This window comes from Patiria miniata, unplaced genomic scaffold, assembly GCF_015706575.1.
Source record: "Patiria miniata isolate m_02_andy unplaced genomic scaffold, ASM1570657v1 HiC_scaffold_3, whole genome shotgun sequence".
In the NCBI taxonomy this organism is placed as follows: domain Eukaryota; kingdom Metazoa; phylum Echinodermata; class Asteroidea; order Valvatida; family Asterinidae; genus Patiria; species Patiria miniata.
This window is the reverse complement of record NW_024037069.1, coordinates 1,764,696-1,787,854: the sequence shown is the minus strand read 5'-3', so window position 1 is coordinate 1,787,854 and position 23,159 is coordinate 1,764,696. Positions and strand designations below refer to the sequence as shown.

The 23,159-nt window shown below is 39.3% G+C and overlaps 2 protein-coding genes across 2 annotated transcripts; both read left to right on the top strand.

Moving 5' to 3' along the window:
- Positions 1-7,631: 7,631 nt before the first annotated feature.
- LOC119738059 (ficolin-2-like) lies at positions 7,632-11,794 on the top strand. Its single transcript, XM_038212785.1, has 4 exons — positions 7,632-7,641; positions 9,131-9,639; positions 10,657-10,927; positions 11,523-11,794. The coding sequence occupies exons 1-4, from the start codon at positions 7,632-7,634 to the stop codon at positions 11,792-11,794; spliced, it is 1,062 nt and encodes a 353-aa protein (XP_038068713.1).
- A 621-nt stretch (positions 11,795-12,415) lies between these two features.
- Positions 12,416-22,307, top strand: LOC119738058 (ficolin-1-like). Its single transcript, XM_038212784.1, has 4 exons — positions 12,416-12,558; positions 13,152-13,299; positions 20,401-20,674; positions 22,036-22,307. The coding sequence occupies exons 1-4, from the start codon at positions 12,416-12,418 to the stop codon at positions 22,305-22,307; spliced, it is 837 nt and encodes a 278-aa protein (XP_038068712.1).
- The last annotated feature ends 852 nt before the right edge of the window (positions 22,308-23,159 follow it).

The window sequence follows — 23,159 nt, the reverse complement described above, 5'->3', positions numbered from 1 at the left end:
TATCGTTATCGTTTTCAAGAAGGGAGGGCATGTCCATTAACAACATACATGCAAATATCTACAAAGTGTCAACTTTCGTCATTTTCCATTAACACCTTGACTGGGACTGTTTCTTTCACAAGGAGCAACATATATCGCATCATCAAAATACTGTTCTAGAATTTCCTGTCCCATATTCCTTGACTGATGAGGAGTAGTGTCTCTTGCAATGGCACGTAAAAGATCATCCTCTGTTCCTGCAAGCTGTTATCTTGAGTAAGTTGGAGAAATACAAAAAAACTGGACCTCTTATGACATGGATGCTGCACTGAATACTGGAAATGAGTTAAATAGTAATTTATCTCAGAGTTCTACATTATGTTGGTGACTGAATTGCCAAATGAGTTACATCTCCTGAATCATCATTTCAACATGAAATTGTGTGATTCTGGCTGAAGTATGAAGTTAATCTCCAAATCTCCATACTTGTAGTTAATTGTGTGCAACCAATTGTATTATTTAGTAGTCAAGAAGTTCATGTTAATGGATATGCTATACCTGTCAAATAAAATTATTCGTTATTAAAGTACCTGCTTTATTTAACTCTACTTGACATCTCTGAGGAATAAGCCTGTTTAAATACGTTGGAAAAAAACATCGAATTGCAAAAAAGTGCCATTTATGAAAATGATTGCATTACCTATGAAGGACAGCGTGCTCATTTCAAAGTCAAGCAGGTCATGTTTAAGGATATGTTATAAATGTCACAGGGCATTGCTTATTTCGGGTAGTCCTCCTGAGTCACGACATTGCACCAGTATCCTCTGTCCTGCATGGCAGTCACCAGACCTGAGCTTTAAGCCCCGTGTTCTGTTTCAGTATGTCGATGTATGTGATGTGACGACATTACTTGTTAACATTGTAACTGCTGCAGCAAGTGTTAATTGTTTAACTTGTGTTAACTGTTTTCGACTTCCCTATAATTAAAACGAATGTGTCATTTATGAAAATGCTGGATAGCCTATGGAAGACAGCAAGGAGGTCTAGTTACATGTGCACCTTCAAATATAGCAGACACAGTAAAAGCAGTACCAAGGCCTGAAAATGATAATCAGATGGTCCGAGTCTAGTTGAAGAGGAAATTGTCGTAAAACGGCTACTGTCAGTATTAATATGGATAATAATCACTACGGATAACAACAAATTGTACAATGACATTGAGATAGCAGTGACAGCTTTCTTCTATATTCAACATTACGACGGTACTTTGTTTGTCTACGCTGATTATGGTTACCTTGTATTCAGCATTACCATCATTTTCATCTTTTAATTCTGCAAGTTTATTTCCTTTTAAACCTAAAAGGGTAGGGGAGGAATCCGGCCCCCCCCTCAACTTTTTCTGCGAAAGCTTTAAAAATTGTCCATTACGAGATTGCCTTCTTGATTCCTAAACTGACAACACAATGCCATAGTGAATGCTATGCATATTGTACACGTACATTTCCTTATCTAGTCAGGCCTGAATTACCCAATAAGCACAGTAAGAATTACCCAATAATTACCCAATAAGCACTGTGTGCCTTGGTCCTACAGAAAATTCGGGGCCTCCGAAAACTTAGGGGCCTAAGAAAATAGCACAGCGTGTGTTGAGCACACTATAGGTCTACCAACACACACTCACGCAAAGAACAGTTTTTACAAAAGTTTAAAAATAAATAGGGTCTCTCAAATGTTTGATTTCAACAACTGACGCTTTACAATGTATATCATGTGGGCGTCATGTCTGTACACAGCATGTGTGTCATTGGGTGACTGCTCTAAATTCCGACACTCCTATGTCAGTTTCCATAACCTTTAATTGTCTTCAATGAATCAGGTTGATCCAGCCTTTCACATTTATCTGAAACCGTATTACTGTGATCGCTCCTTCGCAATAGTAAGTGTTCTGTCTCCTGTGTACTACCATTACCATCCAGCCTTACATCGTCATCTAACCACACAGACACACCTGTAATTTCAAACTTCTCATTATTAGACAAGCACATCAATCTTGTCACATCAGTATCTTCTCATGCAACCACTCGTTTCAAAAGGCTTAGTTCTCCACTGACCTGGCAACCTTGCTGGTGTCTAGAGTGAGAATCACAGATATACAAGACATATAAATTATCTTGAGCAATTACAACAAATACATTTTCACGGAAAGTTATGAAACATGCAAAAGTATTGATGAAGAGTGTTCTCTAGTGCAAGATTTTGCAACAAAACACATGTTACGTCATTCCTGATGTTCTGTTAATAAGAACACGTTTGTAATTCATCTTTGAAATCCCCCCCCCCCAGATATCCGGTCACGATCCGTCTTATAGTTTCCCCTTCCATACTGTACGACATTGGTATTTCTTTTTGATTCTTGGAATGAGCTTACTTCTATATGAAGCAATGACATGGTAATAACATTTAACTCTGTTAATTTTATTTTGTCTATAATAAACATTACAATGATTTTCTCTCTTATTTTGCATTTTATCCGTATGCACGATTATCACAGTACATATACTTTGTTACCCCTTATGATCAACTTCTCTCTATATTCAGAATAACGATGGTACTATGTCCGCTGTTTGTCCACTGTTGATAAGGTCTTCTTGAATTCAGCATTATTACTGTACTTCACATCTGTTAATCCTGCTCGTTTACTGCCTTTTACCCTTTTACTTCTTGTTGTCCATTAAGATATTGCCTTCTAGATCCATAAACCGACAAAACAACGTCACTGTGAATTGTATGCCTATTGCATTTTAAGTAAATTGCCCTATCTAATATTACAGCCTCTCTCTCCCCTTCTCTCCAGATAGAGAGAGAGAGAGAGAGAGAGAGAGAGAGAGAGAGGGGGGGGGGAGAGGGGGGAGATCTCTTGCAGAATCAAATAAACCAGATGTTTCGTTCTTCAAATGTACATATGTCTCTACGGAGCATGTTTGCTCCGTAGAGACAAATTTCGTTTTTAATTAGGCTTTTATTAAAAAGTTTTAGAGAGAGAGGATGCCGAACCGATGAAACAAAAGCGACATTTCATTGTTCATCTTAAAGCTAAAGATATTGTGCTCGGCATTACCATGGTTTTGTAGTTATCACTTATCAGAATTCAATAATAAAGACCCAAAACGTAGACTCATGTATATTCAAAAATATAATTCGCTGGCTTGACAGACTTCGAGGCCAGATCGGGCGAAGAGCCTTGCAAATCTGAAAGCAACCGCGCGCAGTGGTCTTTGTTGAAAAGTATTCATGGTATTTGCCACCAGTACTGGCCGTTATCACGCGTCTAACCAGGAGTTGGGCCGAGTCGTTAATCCTTGTGTGTAGGATCCATGCTTCAATGTATAATAACGCGCAACTCAGGTCAGCGCGCGCGCGCTCAATAGTGGTGCGGCATAGCCCCAATATGCTTAAGTATATACTTCGCATTTTGGTTTTCATGCCATGAAAAACATTTTCAGATATAAAGGCATTTCATATTTGACCTCTGGTGACCTTTATAGGTCAATGAACTTTGCATATTCTGTTTATAACTTTTGTTCTTCAAAAGTGCACTTGCCTATGACCCAAGTCTATGCCATATGTCTTTATACAATGAAAATAATGATCAGATGTGGAAAAATTCATATCTGACCTCTGGTGACCTTTGAGAGGTAAATGACTTTTGAAAACCTGGTTATAACTATTTATAAGATTTATTCTCTAAACTGCATCTCCTTTTCACGATTCCATGTCTAAATGAAAGGTGTTCATGCTATATAGAGAATGTTCATATATAGGTCATTTAATACATATTCAACATCTGGTCACCTTACGAGAGGTCATGACCTTTGTAAAATAATAGCCTACTTATGGATATTAATAATATTTTCATAATTGTAAATGCCACTATTTTCATGACCAAAGTACAAAGCGTGACTCTTGATGCCATGAAACGAATTTTCAGATGTTGGTACATCATATTTGACGTATAGATACCCTTGAAGGGGTCAATGGACTTTGCACATCTTAGTTGTCGTTATTTATCTCATTTATTCGCTAAAACGCCATATTTTGTGACCCAAGCGTCAATAGTGCCAAAGAACGGTATAAGTGACCCACAAACAATGTTGAAGTTACCTCTGACCTCGTTTCTTCATGTTTTATTGGCAGACGCAATATGATGAGATTGGAATATAAATCTGTGGGTCTGTTTTGTAATGGACAATGTACATAATTATGTCAAGCAATATTCACTCTTGTGTACTTATTACACCCTGCTGTATCCAGTTGGACTTGGATAGCCACGTTTTTAACCTTTTTACCGAGACCAATGGTCACTGTAAGAGAGTAATGCTTGTCTGATGTGTCGCTTATTCTTTCACGTTTGCGTCTGCCCTTAGAAATATGAAAATTGAGATCAGAGGTCATGAAAAACAATTCTTTGGGTCTAACTTTATGACATGTTGTAGAATAATTATTAAAATACACTCCTTTTGCTCTGATTAGACGTCGGTCATGAATACATGGCATTTGGAAGATAAGACATGATAAATATCGGCAATCAGAGTATACAAAGTTCATTGACCTCGTAAAGGTCATCAGAGGTCTAATATGAAATGTCTATATATCTGAAAATTCATATCATGGCAAGAATACCCAATATTTAGATATGGGTAATAACAAGTGGTGTTTTGAATAGTTAATCCTCTTATTATCTATAAATTGGATACGCAAAGTTCCTTGACCCATTGAAGGCCATCAGAGGTCCAATATGAGATTCCCTTCATACGAAATTCTTTTCATAGCATGAACCACTTAACATTATGACTTTAGTAAAACAAAAATGGGGTTTAAAGGGTATATCGTTTAAATAACTATGAATAGTATAGTGCAGTTATTACAAAGGTCATTGACCTCTGGAAGGTCATTTAAGGTCAATGTGATTTTTTTTTGCATTTAGACGTTATTTACACTGTATGAAGACTGAACATTGACTAAGGTCATAGGAAAGTGATGCTTTTAAGAACAAAAGGAATTAATAGAGTATTCAACGATCATCGACCCCTCAAAAGGTCACCAAGAGGCAGATATGAAATGCCTCCATATCTGAATTTTTTGTAATGGTATGAAGTCATCACAAACCAGGTTTTATGCTTTTATCACAAAATGCACAATTCTGTCCCTTTGCCGGACCACTAAGGAGAGTGTTACCTCGTGAAAAAGGTTTTTGCTCATATTTGAGCAAAGTGCACGCCATGCATTGCAATGGTATATAGAACGTAAGTGTTACTTCGTGAGAACGAAAAATGTCACGTGTGGCAAAAAATACCGGTACACGCCTGCTGGTGACCTCGCAGTCTAAACAAATGTCAATTGATTTTTGTTACGGCAACGAATGAATTGACTCTCATCAATGACGATGACAGCATAGATATTTTTTTATTTCATATTACAAGAACTTTACAGATAAAGCAATGAAATCTGGTAAACAAATCGACTATTTTTGTTTTTAGAGTGGCGAGGACATTATTAAAGAGCATGTCAAGAGACAAAAGAAGGAACGATTCAAAAACAAATGCGCGTTCACACTAAGCTCTGGCCGTGGTAAAATAAGTCTTGCATAAAAGTCGTGGATGTACTCGATAACAAAAATTATCACTGCCAGACCTTTAAAATGCGACGCCCAAAAATGCGACCAACCAGCAAACGACTTGCAGAAGTCTTTGGTTAATTTTCAGGATAGACTGTCATATAGACAGACAGACAGACCGACCGACCACCACGAGGCATGTAGAAGCTCATGCAAGAGCTTAACATATATTGGAATTTCTGTCAATATCTTAAACGTAAAACCTTTTTGTGAAAATTGGAACATCCACAAAATCTTGATTAAGCCGCTACCTCCTGCTTCTTTTATTAACAAACAAAGTTTGTCTTATTTGAACAACATTGATTTATTGTCATTCGGCGTCTGCAACCGTCTATCACTTAGGAAATGTTTCTGCATCCAACCAACTGTCATGTTTTCCACATTTTCCCACAGATGTTTAACATGAGTAAGGGCCATCGAGCCATGAGATTAAGCTGGATTTTATCTGCATTGCCGACAGCACTAATTGCAATAGGTACGTAAGTAACCATCAAATTCGTTCATTTACAATATTCTACATTTATACTCAGAGTCCAATAATAAAAACTAGACAGACACCCACGTTGTGTGTGTGCGTGTACAGACACTGCCTTGTGGGGCACCGGAACAATGGGAAGTACCCCACAAGGAATGTCCACCGACTTGCGGGTACCGGTTTGGTATCCCACAAGTTTTTCACGAAATAGATATACGGATTTTACTCAAAAACTAGGAATTTCTAAGGTGGGTTGATTCGTCGCAAATGGAAGAGTTTTAGAAAAGGGATATTAAGTCCGAATTACAGCCCACGAAATTAACGATGGTTAAAATAACAGCATTTCGACATAAGTGTGCGACGTTGCAAAATTTTAGTACACGAGAACAAAGGAAGTATCCCACTTCTACGCCTATGTAAGCGTGACTACAAATTCGTATCCTTGTGGAGACACACACACAATAGGGAACAAAACATTGTAAAGGTATCCACAGGGCAATTTCTATAGATGAATACGTCTCCACAAGGATTTCACGAGATAGATATATGGGTTTTACTCAAAAACTAGGAATTTCCAAGGTGGGTTGATCCGTCGCAAATGGAAGAGTTTTAGAAAAGGGATATTAAGTCCAAATTTCAGCCAAGGAAACTAATTCTGGTTAAAATAAGAGCATTTTGAAACTTCACTTTAAAAATTGAACACTTCACTACACGAGAACAAAGGAATGTCTCCACAAGGATACAAATTTGAGAATGGGTGTGGGTGTGGGTGGGGGTGAGCTTGTCTTACATACGCAGTGTGGACTTCCGAACAAAAGACGTCCACATAATGTAGGTAGCACCGACGTTGTGTGGACTTGCCCACGTCCACACAGTGTTTCCCCATTTCTGGAAAACAGGTTTAGAGGCATTTTTGGGTTAGGTTTATCGGTAGCAGAATGAAGAGAAACACTAAAGGGAATCATAGAAAAAAAATTGGGTTGAAAGAGTTTTCACAGTTTGAGAAAAATGAGTTTTTTCACTGGTTTTTCTTAACTACACGAAAGCAATGGAAAGTCCACACTAGTCATGTGAAACAAGTATGTGTGTGTGTGTGTGTGTGTGTGCCACAGCTTCAAGTTTAATTTAAGAAAATTCACCTGAATATCGAAACGTTGGGCAAACCGGAAGCATTAGGCGGCTTGATGTTCCTGACCATTTTAAATCATCAATGAATAATGATATATACAGGCTACATGTACATGTGTTCCGGTAGTGATACCAATACAAGATTACCGGAATACCCCGAAAGGTAGGGCAAACCGGAAACAAAAACGTTACAGCCAAACTCACAAAGGACTCAATGATAATAATAATTGAATTGGTGAACACGGCACCAAACCAATGTTTTCCGTTGAGTATAATGGATTTTATCATTTACGAGATAAAATTTCGTATTTATATCGGTCTGTGGCATGTAAGTAATTAGCGGAGTAGCGTGGTCTGGAACATCAAACCAACATAATGGCGCACGGTAATTATTGTTCAGGTTGTGGGTTCGAGTCAGGGCTGGATTTGTGATGCGTGTGTCCTTGGGCAAGACATTTTGTCCTGATTGCTTGTCACCAAGCAGGAATAAATTGGTAACTGTGAGAGTACAGGTGGTTCTTGTGATTAATTTTGTTTGCTTTGCACCTTAATTGCAGCAAGCTTAATTGTTAAGCGCTTTCAGAGTCCATCTGGTTGCGCTAAAAACAAAGAACGATAATATTTCACGACATGGTGAAGTATTATAATTCTAATGTATTGGCAGACATGTGCTTTACTGCCGTGTGTGTTATGCCCTTGTAATATCAGATTTTGATTGTTTGGCAACTCCGTAAAATCCAACGTACGTCCGACCACATGATGTACGTGAAGATCTCTTTAGGTGGAAAGAGACGCGCAGTACAACCATTGAGTCAGTATTTCACAAGGGCAACATTCTTCACTACATCTACCCATTTTTGTCATGAATTTGCATTCGTAAACGCTCAATTACCGCATGGTTTTCAGACTTTGACTACTATTTCTTTTAACGTTTGTGCCTCATACATGTAAACAAACTTGGCATGGCAACAACTCTATTTCCTAGCAGGCTTGGGTGCACCTTATCCGCCATGTTCCGCTCACACTTCTTGCTCACACGTCTTGCCCTGTATGCGGTCTCGGGGCCGCCCGATAGTCCGAAGGTCCATTAGTCCAAAGGTTCTTTAATCCGAAGGTTCGAAAGTCCGAATGCACAAATAAACTCCATTAAGAGGAGGGTTCGTTAGTCCTAAAATGAAATAAGGTTCGTTAATCCGAACATTTGATGCAATAGTCCTAAGGTTTATTAATCCGATGGTTTATTAGTCCGAGGGCTCATTTTGTCACCGTCACCACGAACTGACACTCCCGCGCGCGTATTTACAGAACCGTGATATGTTGTGTTTCGCGAACTGACACCCTTTCGCGGTGCGGCATTATGCTTGGGTGTCAATTCGTAAAAACGAAAATGTACGGGGTGTGCTCTAAAAAGTGCGGCACTTTGGAGGATGTCAGTTCGTGAAATCCAAAATATCCCGGTTAATACGCGCGTGCAGCGCACTCACATTCCGAACTGACAATAAGGGTGGAAAGTCCGAAAAGACTATAAGGTCCAATAGTCCGAATCGACAATAAGGTCCGATAGTCCGAATTAACAGTGAGGTCCGATAATCCGAAGTGTCAGACTGACGAACCGTATTGTCCATTCGGACTATCGAACCTTATGGTCGATTCGGACTATCGCATCCTATCGTCTATTTGGAATATCGAACCTTTGGATTAATAAGTCTTATTCTATTTTTGGACTAATGGGCTCTTCGGACTTTCGAACCTTCGGACTGAAGAGCCTTCGGACTTATGAGCCTTCTGACTACAATAACCATGCTGTAACCATGGTTTCACGTGACGTTTTCACTCGTTTATTTTGTCTTCATTTTTCTCACTGAATAATGCAGTAGTCAGTTCGGTTTCAGCCCAAATCTGTACCCTAATGATCGACCTAGACTCACGCGGTTGCGGCCAGCGCATGGGGAGATTTGTCCTGCCGCCGGGTGATCCTTGCACCTGTACAGGGGTCAGACTGGGCGGTCATTACCACCGCTACGCACCTGAGATGCAGGGACAGGATCCACCGTTGTATATGGACATGCTGCCGGAGGTGACTGCTGAGGTCATCGGCGGTTGGTTCAACTGCACTGAGAGCAAACTGGAGGAGTCAACGCTCCGAGCCACTGAAACCGCCCCAGAGTTGACTCCTACAGTTCATCCCTGGTCGACACCTGTCGCATCTACTCCTACCGCTACGATACTTGTTGCCAGCACCATTCCTGAGCCGTCGATGCTGCCTGCAGATTGTCAAGGCATCCTGGATGCTGGTCAGAACACTAGCGGTGTTTATACCATTCAGCACAAACGCCAGAATATGCAAGTCTACTGTCGCATGGAGTCGGGGAAAGGATACACAGTGAGTAAAGTCAGTTCTTTTTTTTCTCAGACGAAAATGCTGTATTTCACAAAAACATGGTTGGAAGGTGTTTTGCCAATTTGGCCCCCAGATGTATTTGACGTTAAGAAACATATTCTTGTGGCAGTTGTGTTTCCAAATTGTACCGAGTCATGTTGTTGGTGCTAATGAAAAACAATCCAATCGCTATAAAATAATGGAACCACCGTGCATACGCGTACTGATGATTACTGAACCAGTGAGATTAATTAACCAACACGCGCTTAAGCTGACGGGAAACCGGAAGTTGCACCGTACAAACTAAAAATGGCGTGCGCGGATCCAGAGGGGGGGGGGGGGGGGGGGGGTTAACCCCCCCCTGATCCGTCAATTTTTTTTTCCATACAAATTTCAAAAAAATAAGTCGAACCCCCCCCCCCTCTGTGACACCCAAAAAAAACATTTATACTGGTATAATGTCTGCCTGTTCAAAATACAGTACACCATTCTGTAATCTAGTGCTAATTATCGTCGAATTTGAACAGCGCCCCCTATTGAAATATGTTACCAGCCCCCCCCCCCCCCCCCCCGCCAAGTGTCAGGAGGAAAAATACCTGTGTACATTTTCTGATTTTTTTGCTGATGACCCCCCCCCGCGAAAATTCCTTGATCCGCCCCTAAATGGTTTATCCGTTCCTGTAAGTTGAACATAACCATAAGTTTTACTAAACGACAAAGCGATTAAAGCAACTAGAATGTTCATCCTGATATCCTTCCAAAAAATAAAAATGAAAGATTTCACTACGGAAAGACTCTGATACCTGTTTGTCTCGTTGATGTCTGAAATGGCCAGTATGTACTCCACCAAAATTCTTGGACGTGTGTTCTGAAACACAGGTACGTCAGTAAAGAAAACCTTTTGGGTTTTGCTGAGCACAGCGTTGATTCGCTACAAATGTTCGACCCAAACATTGCCATGGTAACGCGGTGGTGGTAAACGTGTCCCAGTTTTACCGTCACTCATATCGTTTCTGACAGGTGTTTCAGAGACGCCTGGACGGCTCGGTGAGCTTCAACCGAACCTGGCAGGAGTACGCTGAGGGATTCGGGAATCTGACCGGAGAGTTCTGGCTGGGTAACCAGAAGCTGCGCAGTCTGACTCGTAACGGAGGGCGGGAGTTGGTCATCACTCTCAGGGCGTTCAGTGGGGAAGAAGCCCATATTCGTTATAAATACTTCCACGTATTCGCACCGGAGTACACATACACGCTTATTGTCGATGGCTTTAGTGAAGAGAGTGGAGATGCAGGTATGCAGAATCATCCTAATTTCATTATCCTTCACTTTGAGACTTCTCCTTTCACACATCATGTCTTGCACTGCTGTCTTTGATACAATTCTGGTTTAACTGCGCTGCTCTCATCCAATTACTATCAAAATGATCCCCCCCCCAAACAAAAAAAATAAAAATGATTATGCATGTCTGAATCTGCAGACAATAATCTGTTCCTGCGTCCATCTCAAATTAATACTCAAATTAATCCGGCCGCTTGTCTAAGACGACTGTACATTCAATGGAATATGTTAAAGATCCGTAGCAATCTTTTAGTTGGGGAGGTTTACGGGAAGATTTTGAAAATACCCGGCCGATAGAAAAGCACAAGACAGGCTAGAAGCAGCGTTGAAGCTGTCGATTAGTTTGTTCGATGCCCATGCAGCATTTCACCAGTATTGGAATTATGAACAGATATAGCTAGATAACCATGATAAATAAGGAAAGCAGACCATGTCTGAACATTAATTTTAAATAAGAAGAAAGGAATCCATTTAAATGCGATATTGATAAGCAGTCCCTTCATGACAATGTTCATGCAGCATCCGTCACCCTTTCTGATTGCACACAGGTGACTCACTCGGGCGTCAAACATTTAAACGCTTCTCAACTCGAGATAAAGACCATGACAACGATCGGGAAAACTGCGCTGAGAAATTCCACGGAGGCTGGTGGCTCGACGGCTGCGGTAGCGACATCAGTGACTGGTTCCAGAGCAACCTGAACGGCTTGTACTACAACAACGCAACAGTCGATGATTACATGGGCATACAGTGGGTCACATGGAAGGGTAAACAGGTCTCTCTAAAAGGGTGTGAAATGATGACACGATCCAAATGGTAAGCGTAACCGTAATGGAGGTAATTCACATTGACAGACAAATGAACTTAAGGTATTTGTGTTTTCTGCAAACAAATCACCCCCCCCCCCCGAAAAAAAATTTTGTTCTTATAATTGCGCGTTTTGTTTAATACATAGGTATTATGTTTTAAAGAAGTGGCACAAACCGGTTTGACTTCAGAAATAGTTTAGGTTTCCGCGGCAAGTAACTGACAAAAACAAGGAATCTACAGAAAACTGGCCTGTCTAGAGGGTCTCCTGTGTAATCGCCAACATCCTTCAATGTCAGAGCACCCATCCAGTATTGTGTACATTATTTACGCAGCATACACCAACAAGCATATATAAAGTGGCGGCCGCAAGATATTAAGTGGCGGCTGCCACATGTTATGTGGCGACCGCCAGCCAGATTATTGTACACAATAATGTTGGCGCTTTTAAAAAAAATATATATGCATCCCTTATTGAATGACACTCCCCGTCTTCCGTAATTATAAGCAATACATTAAGAATCCTTTCACATAGGTGTCGTTTAGAACTAAAGGGATTACACAATTTGATGGATCTACAAAATAAATAAGTAGTGGCCGCGAGTTACCCGTTATGAAAACGAGGCCAGCTACCATGAAAAAGAAACGCACCACCGTGAAAGAGAAACGCACTGCCGTGAAAGAGAAACACACCGTCGTGAAAGAGAAACACAACGCCGTGAAAGAGAAACACACCGCCGTGAAAGAGAAAGAGGAACCTGGCCCTAAAGGGCTTCCGTACGCTTCGTAGCGATAAACATTTATAATTGGTACAATGTTTCTTGATTTTGTGGGGGAAAATGTTGTCTTGGTGATTATTTCTAGTTAAAGCGCAAATCATAGGCCTTCCAATGATACCAAATGTATTTCAGTAGCTGGGTGTATTCCAAAGATATGCCGCAAGAACTCCAACAGTGTCCTACCAATCTTTGCAAACCTCATTTCGGAAAAAAACATGGCTTTGAAAAAAAAAATACACATTGCGCCACCAACGGCAGTGATATAACGTTCTTCAGTTTTCCACTTTGGGGGTATTTTTTCCTAACAAAAATGTTTAGTGTGAATCTTGGATACCCTGACTACTCCAAAATACAAAACAACTACTATCAATTTTGACATGATTTTTCAACTGCATCCGACTTCAGTCGTCCATTACTCAAAGCAAGGTTTAGGGGGACAGTCCTTCAATTTGCCTCAGTAGTGTGTCTGATGGTTTAACATTGTGCTTTCAATTATCATTATTCACCATAAGACAGCTTAACGGAATCTGTCCCCTTTTCATTTTTTTTTTGGAGATATACATCAGTACATTTCGTTCTTTTTATATCAAGCAATTGGTCCATAACGGAGCCACCTGGAGATTGTCAAGAGATATTGGATGCTGGTCATAACACTAGCGGTGTGTATACCATCCAGCACGCCTGCCAGAATATGCAGGTCTACTGCCGCATGGAGCCGGAGTCGGGGAAAGGATACATAGTGCGTAAAGCTCCTTATTTTATTTTAAAACCATGCTCTATGTCACATGTCAAATGTGGTGGATGAATTGTAAATTAAACTCTCAGAGGAATGGACAATTTAGAAATAGGTTTTTGAGGCCAAGGTTTGTCACAGGGGTTCTGAGATAAGCAATGTAACCACTAAGCAATAGTGGGAAGTCCGTGCCTCAGAGCCCTTACGATGCACCCGGAAAAATGGGCATTTAATGCGCAGTTTTCATTATGTCGTTTTGATGAGCGCCCCGATTTTGGAAGATGGTCCCCACTCCCCACCCAACACTATTGGATTTTACGGAGGCCAAGTGTCTAGTGAAAAAAAAAAAAAATATGTCGACATTTCAGCATAGATGTGCTCCCTCCCCCCCCCCCCAAAAAAGATAAAAAACAAAACTAGAGCTATGCCTGTTCGATGCAAAGGACATATGCTTTTCCGAATTTTTTGTTAATATAGGTTTTCACGGCTGTTTTAACACTTGAATCACACGAATTCCCTACAGCGATACTTAAATTTCGTCCCGAACATAGCCAAGCTTAATTCTCCATTTGAATTTCAAAAAGCCACAACTAGATTTCATTTAAGGTTCATTATAATTCAAATTGATAGTCATCGTAACAATACTTGGCATTGCTCATTATTTTATTGTGGTTTTAGTCTGTAGTTTGAAGCCAGTCGGATGATTTAAAGTGTTAAATTTGGAAGCAGAATAGAATGTTCAATATAAAAAAAATCGTAAAAATCTACCTATGACATCATCGTGACGTTATTTCAGATTTGTTAACAAGTAGAATCATCTACCCACCCACCAAGATTCAGTACGATCGGACATTCCCTTATATGTGTTTAATAAAATCGCATTTTTGGTGAAACTTAATGACGTCACACAATTTTCAAAATTTTCTGTTATGTACCTGTTGACTAGCAAAGACAATACCGACAGAATTTTGAATTTAGCATATTGCGTTCGTGAGATATGGCTCAAAAATCGTTATCAAATAATACGATGACGTCATTATGACGTCACTTCATTTTTTGTCTATAACACATCCCGGTCTACATATCTACCGAGATTCAACCCAATCGGACTCACAGTTCTCTAGATATAGGGTGTTAAAATTTGCAAATTGAAGATATCGTCACGTGATCCATGATGACGTCATCGTGATGTCACTCTTTGCTACACAATGTCACTATGGGGTCTTTACATTGGACAAGTTCATAAGAATACAACTTTGTTTTAGGTCCAAAATGCCCGGGGAACACAACGTGTACATAGTCTATTGAATTTGGGCAAGAACAAAAAGAAACTAGAGGTTTATGTCTGTTTAATTAACAGAACATATGGCTTTTTCGCATTGTTGATTGATGATTATTGTTGTTTATTGTTGATATTTATTGTTGATTGTTGATTTTTGACGTTGATTGTTGATGTTGATTATTGATTCGATTATTAATGATGTTGCTTGATGTTGATTGTTGATTTTGATTGTTAATTGTTGATGTTGATGCTGATGTTGATTAATGATTAGTTGACTGTGATTGTTGATGTTGTTGTAGATGTTGATTTTTTATGTTGATTGTTGATTACTTGATTAGCTGATGGTGATTGTTGTTATGATTATCGGGATTTGCGAAAATTTTTGATGACGTCATGATGACGTCACAAGCTTTCAAAATTGTGTGTCGATACCTATTTCCTAACAAACCAAATACGAGAATAATTTTGAATTTTGCATGTTGCGTTCGTAAGATATGGCTTAAAGGTCCAACAATTCGAAATTCATATAAAATCGTATGATGACGTCATTATGACGTCATTTCAACGTCATTTCAATGTTTTCCTATAACACATCCCGGTCTACCTACATACCGAGTTTCAACCCAATCAGACTTACCGTGCTGAATTTTTAAGATGAAGTCATGTGACCCATGATGACGTCATTAAAACAGTACTCGGCGGTGCTCATTATTCTTTTGTGGATTTAGTCTGTGCCAAGTTTGAAGCGAATAGAATAAAAGTGTTAAATTTTGCAAGCAAAATAAAATTGTGAATATTTTAAAAATCGTAAAAAAAAATGTCGATGACGTCATTTCAGACTATGTGCACTGGTTCATTTATCTACCAACCCACTAAGTTTCAGTACGATCGGACATTCCCTTATATGTGTTTTACAAAATCGAATTTTTGATGACGTCATCGTGACCTCACACATTCTCAAAATTTTGTGCATATACCTATCGCTTAACAAACATAAAGAATATCGAATTTAGCATTTGCGTTCGTGAGAAATGGCTTAAATGTCAAAAACTTTAAAAATAAATATATAAAATCACACGATGACGTCATGATGTCGTCACCTCAATTTTTTATCTATAACACTCCACGGCCTACCAACATACCGAGTTTCAACCCAATCCAACTCATAGTTCTTTAGATTTAGGGTCTTAACATTTGCACATTTAAGATGACATCACGTGACCGATAATAACGTCATGATGACGTCACCTTTCGATGCACGAGTTCACTGTAAATTCTGACTCTGTGCCAAGTTTCATAAAGATCGAAGTATGTTAAGGGTCAAAAGTGGGGTCTAAAATGAAACATGTGCAAAGAAGGGGATTTGAGATAGAAGGACAAGAACAAGAGGTAAGAAAAACCAGAGATCTATGTCTGTTTGCAACAGAATATTGGGCTTTTCCGCATTATGATTTGTTTTTTATCAATAATACGTCCCTGACTATGCATGAACATAAAATATGTCAAAGTTAGCCGAAAATCGGCTGAAACGGTCACTGTGGGGAGGATTTGACCTTGGCAACACGTGCGCTGCGGGCTGACTGACATACGATATGTACAACTTACGTGTATGTACATGTACATTTAGGATGTCCTGTGCATGTTTTAAACCAGAGGTATTGTCAACCTGAAGTGTTAAGCGTGCGCATTGCATGTCCGAGTTCGCTTATTGCCTCGAAGCTTTGAAATGTTTTAGACCTACCCTTAAGTCGACAATTAAAGTAAAAACTAATATAAAAACTGCCATGGTTGATTTTTCAGGAATTTTCAAAGGAAAAAGGACCTTTTCATTATAACTTCCGGTCTGATGACGTCCTACGCCTAAAACTTTGCGCACGTTTTAAGGGGGTCAAGGTCATCATATTCACTAATATTTAGGCGATTCCGACAAACTTCGCCATAGACATCTATTCAAAATACATTTTTGAAAATTTTCAACCTGTCGATAGAGGGCGCTCGAAGATTGCATGACGTCATCGGTAAATGATTTGAAGAATACTATTAGCCAAGTGACTAACACCGTTAAAAGCAAGTTAATATCTATTACCACTTTTAAATAATAAGCCACTTCCGGTTTTGGCTTTGGGACCGGGGGCAAGGGTCACGTGATTTCACGCACACTGAATGAAATAAAGACCTCAACCTATTCTCCCACTTGTCAGCAACAGAATGCTGCGGACGCGTACGATTGTTTTTCGTATGCATTTTTAAATATTAAAAGTGTCACAATTTAATTGCCCATCAATAAACACCGGATGACGTCATCATGACGTCATCATTACACAATGTTGTTTGAATTAGGGTCTTTGCTTGGACAAAGATTTGTGTAAATGAATTACTGGCAAAGAGTCAAAAATGCCATTTGAAAATCGACATTTTTAAAAAAAATTCTGTGTACAAAGTCTGTGGGAAAAATTAAATATTCAAAAATGTATAATAAATAAGTCGATGGCGTCACTATGACGTCAATCTTTGGGACACATCTTTGCTATACATTCTATGATTATGCTAGCTTTGAATGATGTGTGACAAAGATTAATGCCAAAAGTGGAGGCCAGAAAAGACGTGCACAAAGTCAATGGCATTTGAAGTGGAACAAAAAGAAGAAGAAGAAGAAAGAAAAACTATACCTGTGATTGTGGACAATCCCGTAGCTGTTTCGGCAACAGTTTTATCAAGAACTGTCATGAAGGACTTTTTATGACGTCATTATGACGTCACACTTTTTCGAAATTTTGTGCATATATCTATGGCCTGTCGAACCTAATACGTACATACCAAGTTTCAACCCAATCAGACCTGTGGTTCTGAAGATATTGGGCTTTAAAATATCAACATTTAATATGACGTCACATGTCATGTGATTACGTCATCGTGACGTCACTTAAATGTTCATCTATAACACATACCGGTTTAGGTACATACCAAGTTTCAACCCAATCAGACCTGCAGTTCTGTACATATATGCCTTCAAAATACGCTCTTTCAATATAACGTCACATGTCACGTGATGACGTCATCGTGACGTCACTTTATTTTTCATCTGTAAAACTTCCCGGTTTAGGTACATGCTAAGTTTCAACCCAATCTGACTTGCAGTTCTGGAGATATACGCCTTCACAATATGTTTATTTAATATGACGTCATATGTCACGTGATGACGTCATCATGACGTCAAATTAATGTTCATCTATTAGACATCCCGGTCTAGGTATATACCAACTTTCAACCGAATCGGACCTGTAGTTCTGGAGATATAGCCCAATCTGTCAGATCTAGCCAAATTCTGCTAGAAAATGGTCAAAATAGAAAAATCGCATATAAAGTTACATCACGTGACTCGTGATGACGTCATAATTGCGTCAATGTTTGGGGCACATCTTCAGATGCTGGTATAAGTGTGTTCCGAGTATAAAGTCAATCGGATTGTTTTTTATGCCAAAAGTGCCTTCCACTGTAAAAACGTGTACAAATGCTATGGGGAATGGCTGAAAAAGAAGAAAAAAAACTAGAGATCTATGTCTTTTTGCAACAGAACATAGGGCTTATCTGCATTATGATTTTTTTATCAGTAATACGTCCCTGACTATGCATGAACATAAAATCTGTCAAAGTTAGCCGAAAATCGGCTAAAACGGTCACTGTGGACAGGATTTGACCTCAGCAACACGTTCGCTGCGGGCTGACTGACATACGATGTATGTGCGTATGTACAACGTCCGTGCAGGTGCTATACATATTGTGGAAGTCCTGTGCATGTTTTACAGCTCTCTATCGCAACTTGCGTAAGGGTATTTTTGCCGACGTCGCGTCAACTGTGTGGACAATTTTACAAGCTTGGAACTTGGCAATGTCTTGGCAAATGTTTACGGTATCATTTAATGGGCAATTCAATATTATATCTGTACGGATTGATTTGTTAGCAATTTTTGAAAAAGAAAAGGTCTTTTCAACGGAACTTCCGGTCTGATGACGTCATGGCCTAAAACTTCGCACACATCTTAAGTGGGTCAAGGTCATCATATACACCAATATTTAGGCGATTCCGACAAACTTCGCCACAGACATCTATTCAAAATACATTTTTGCAAATGTTCAACCTGTCGCTAGAGGGCGCTCGAAGATTGCATGACGTCATTGGTAGATGATGACTCTGCTTAAACAAACTTAGAACGATGTATGACAAAGATTAATGCCAAAAGTGGAGGCCAGAAAAAAAAGTGCACAAAGTCTATGGGGTTTAGGCGACAAAAAGAAGAAAGATGAAAAAAAAAATGAGAACAGAAAGAAAGGCTTTTTCGCAAAATCGCGAAAAAGCCAAAAATAAAAATGTTAACGAAACAAAGGCCGTTTAAACAGCCAACTAGAGATCTATGTCTGTTTGCAACAGAACATAGGGCTTTTGCGCATTATGATTATTTTTTATCTATAACACGCCACAGACTATACATGTACAACGTTTTAAAGTATACGGTACAAGAATTTTTAAATTTAGCATGTAGTGCCTGTAAGATATATATTATCGTCAAAAGGAAATAAATCCACATTAAATCAGACGTGTCGAGCTACTTTCGTACGCAATTTTGACCCATATGGACTGATAGCTTAATAAATAAGAGACTTAAAAAAATGCATCTTTATGATAACGCCACACGCCTTATGATGACGTCATCTTAATAACACTTGTCAATGCACATTTTTGCATTGTGGTCTTGGTTTGTACCAAGCTTAAAGTTAATCCAATGAAAGGAAGTGTTAAAATATGGAAGCGGAATGAAATTGTAGATATTAAAACAAATCATTAAAAAAATGCGATGACGTCATGGTGACGTCATTTTAGATTTTGCTTACCAGTACCATTATGTAGCTATCCACCAAGTTTTATGACGATCGGACTATCCCTTATTTGTGTTTTCAAAAATCGCAATTTTGATAGCGACATCATGACATCACACGTTTTTCAAAATTTTGTGCGAAAACATATTACCTTACAAACAAAATACAAAAAGAATTTTGAATTTTGCATGTTGCGTTCGTGAGATATGGCTTAAAGGTCCAACAATTCAAAAAATCTTATAGAATCGCACCATGACGTCATGATGACGTCACCTCAATGTTTATCTATATCACATCCCGGTCTATCAACATACCGAGTTTCAACCCAATCGGACTTACAGTTCTGTAGATATATGACTTCAAAATATGCACGTTTGTGATGACGTCACGTGACTCATGATGACGTCATCATAACGTCACTCTTCGGGGCACATCTCTGCTATAAGGACTTTGACTATGCTAACTTTGAATGATGTATGACAAAGATAAATGTCAAAAGTGGCACTGAGAAAAACGTGTACAAAGTCTATGGGATTTAGGCGACAAAAAGACGAAGAAGAAGAAGAAGCAGAAGAAGCAGAAGGAGAAGAAGAGAAGAGGAAGAAGAGGAAAAAAGAGAATAAATTAGAACAAAAAGAAAGGCTTTTCCGCTTTTGCGGGAAAGCCAAAAGAAAACCAGAACAAAAAGAAAGGCTTTCCGCAACTATGCGGAAAAGCCAAAAATCAGAACAAAAACAATGGCTTTTTCGCTGATGGCAAAAAAGCAACAAAAAAAAGAAAAAGGAAAAACATTGAGAACAGAAACAATAGAAAAAAAAACAGAACAGAAAAAATGCTTTTCCAAGCGGAAAAGCGAAAAGAGAAAAAATGCTATATACGTTTGCTGATGCCCCCAGTTTGAAAACCGTTCCGCCGCCGCTAATTATATTTGTTTGTATCTTTTTTTACAGGTTTTTCAGAGACGCCTGGACGGCTCGGTGAGCTTCAATCGAACCTGGCAGGAGTACGCCGAAGGGTTCGGGGATATGACCAGAGAGTTCTGGCTAGGCAACCAGAAGCTGTATAGTCTGACTCATAACTGGGGATGGGAGCTGGTCATTACTCTGAGGGCGTTCGATGGGGATGAAGCCCGTGTTCGTTATGGGAAATTTAAGATACACCCATCATCTGAGCGCAAGTACGAGCTATATGTCAGCGACTTTAATGCGGAGAGTCGAGATGCAGGTACATAATACCCTTTTGCATTCAGAATTTTTCCTTTTGAACCTCTCTTCTGGCACAGTTGTCTACGAGAAAATTCTGGCTTTACTGCGCTATTCTCATCTATTTGTAGCGGTATGTGATTTATCAGATGTCATAATCCTGGAGTCCTATATAAGATTGTATTAATAGTATTGAGGATATTGGATTCATGACTGCAATGTTGTTATGTATTATAGACACTTTTTGAGAGTTCATCGTGCATGATAACATTGCAGTATTTTGATGTGGCCAGTCGCGCATGCGCGTTAATTCCCCCTCTCTCTCTCCTTCTCCACGTTGTTTTTGGACTCAAGTTGAGAAAGTTCGAGCTCAAAGTTAGCGTTGTTGAGAAGTTTATCTCCTTCCAAAATCGTCGTTCGTGAATGTCAACTGTCCGCATTTGATTCAGGTTGTACCGTTGATATATAGGGTCCGCTGGTCCGTTAGCATTGCGGACTTTAAGAGTGAGAGAGGGCAGCGCATGGTTTTTGATCCGGTCTGGGGGATTTATACTGAGGATTTGGATCTGCATTTTTGGAGAGATTTCTTCTGGGATTTGAAGAGGAGTTTTTACAGGGAGAGTTTCCATGATTACTACAAAGATTGATGCTGAAGTTTCTACAGAGATATATATATCGAGATTTGAATCATCTCAAGATTTGAGATCAGGATTATTTTCAATTATTTTATATTGACTGTGCCAGTATCCAATTTGTATTTAGATACTATTTTGAGTGATAATTTGATCATTTCTATTTCTAACTGGGATTATCAAAGAGCCTCTTGACATCGACGGATTTCCACTCATAACCGATTAATTACCAATAAATAAATCGTGAGCTGCAGCATTCGAGTCCCTGGATCACTTTATTTGGAACCAATTGCCAATTAATCATCAGGCTACACACCCGTACCCCAGTTTGTAATCACACGCTCAAACTTCCCCAGGGAGCGTACAACTAGGCGTGCCCTAACATTGTTACAGAGAAAAAGACTGACACAAAAAAGATATTAATTTTACTGATTGTTTGAATATGTAGGCAATAATATATTTCTGCTCACATCCCAAATAAATGCTTCCTTCGGCTGCTTGCCCATTAACATAACACACAAATTAACATGCAATGGACTATATTTAAATAAGTAGCGTAACAAAAATAGAAAACCCACAAATCGGGTTACAAGCAGCGTTGAAAACAAAATAAAGAAAGGAGACCATACCTAAAAAGAAATGTCATTTTGTTAGTAGTCTGGATCCCTTCCTGCAAATGTCCGTGCAGCATTCGCCATCCATTAATATACTTACACAAGGTCTGACGATCCTTCCTTTCTTATGCACACAGGTGATTCACTCCGCCTTCATAATTATAGGTACTTCTCAACTCCAGATAAAGACAATGACCGCGACGGGGAAAACTGCGCTGAGAAATTCCAGGGAGGCTGGTGGTACAGCTACTGCGGTAGCACCATCGGCGATTACTTCAAGAGCAACCTGAACGGCTTTTACTACAACAACGCAACAGTCGATGATTACATGGGGATACAGTGGGTCACCTGGAAGGGTAAACAGGTCTCTCTAAAAGGGTGTGAAATGATGACACGACCCGAATGGTAAGCGTAACTGTGATGGAAAGGATTCACATTGACAGACAACAGTGAAACCAGGCGAATAGAGGGTCGCAAGTATTTGTATTTCTACAAAAAAATAATACATAATTCCGAAAATTGTTGGTGGGGGAAGAGGGTTTGCGGTATTGAAAGCAAAAAACAAATATAACATATTCCAGCATCAGCAATGGGAGTGATACAAAAAAATGATGAACTGTTGAAATCAACCCCAAATAAAAAAAAATATTCTGAAGTTTTAAAGAAGTGGCACAAACTGGTTCGACTTCAGAAATACTTTTGGTTTCAGTGGCACTGACCAAAAAACTCGGACATTTTCAGGTAAAAGAAAATATCTACAATAGTGTATAAGTGTATTGTTAAGCTCTTTGGAACCTCTAGTCCAAATTCCTGTTCGTTGGTGTGGCGTCATCTCATTTCAACCATGTGTACTTCACACGGTGTATAGCATAGCACGAATGGAACCGGAAGTTAACGCACCCCAAGCGTTTATCCAATGGGCGCTAGTAATCCGTGGTGAGCGCGCGTGTTTGACGATTTTACTTACGAACCGGGCAATGTACCACTAATTTAATATACGGTTTTATCAAAGACAAACAAGTCTGGACTTACGCAATACGGTTTGGAAATATTTTGGTAAAATTGGAAATAGACTATTACTTATCGAACAATACAATTCCCTGTCCGAAGGGTGTACGGGCACTTACCCCCTTATACGCAAGAACGAATAATCACCAAACTCTTTCCGGCAAAATAGCATATGCAGAAAACTGCTAGTGTTTTATGAAAATTACATAACTTTCATCGGAAATTCACACAAGTTGTTCCACAAATTATGATT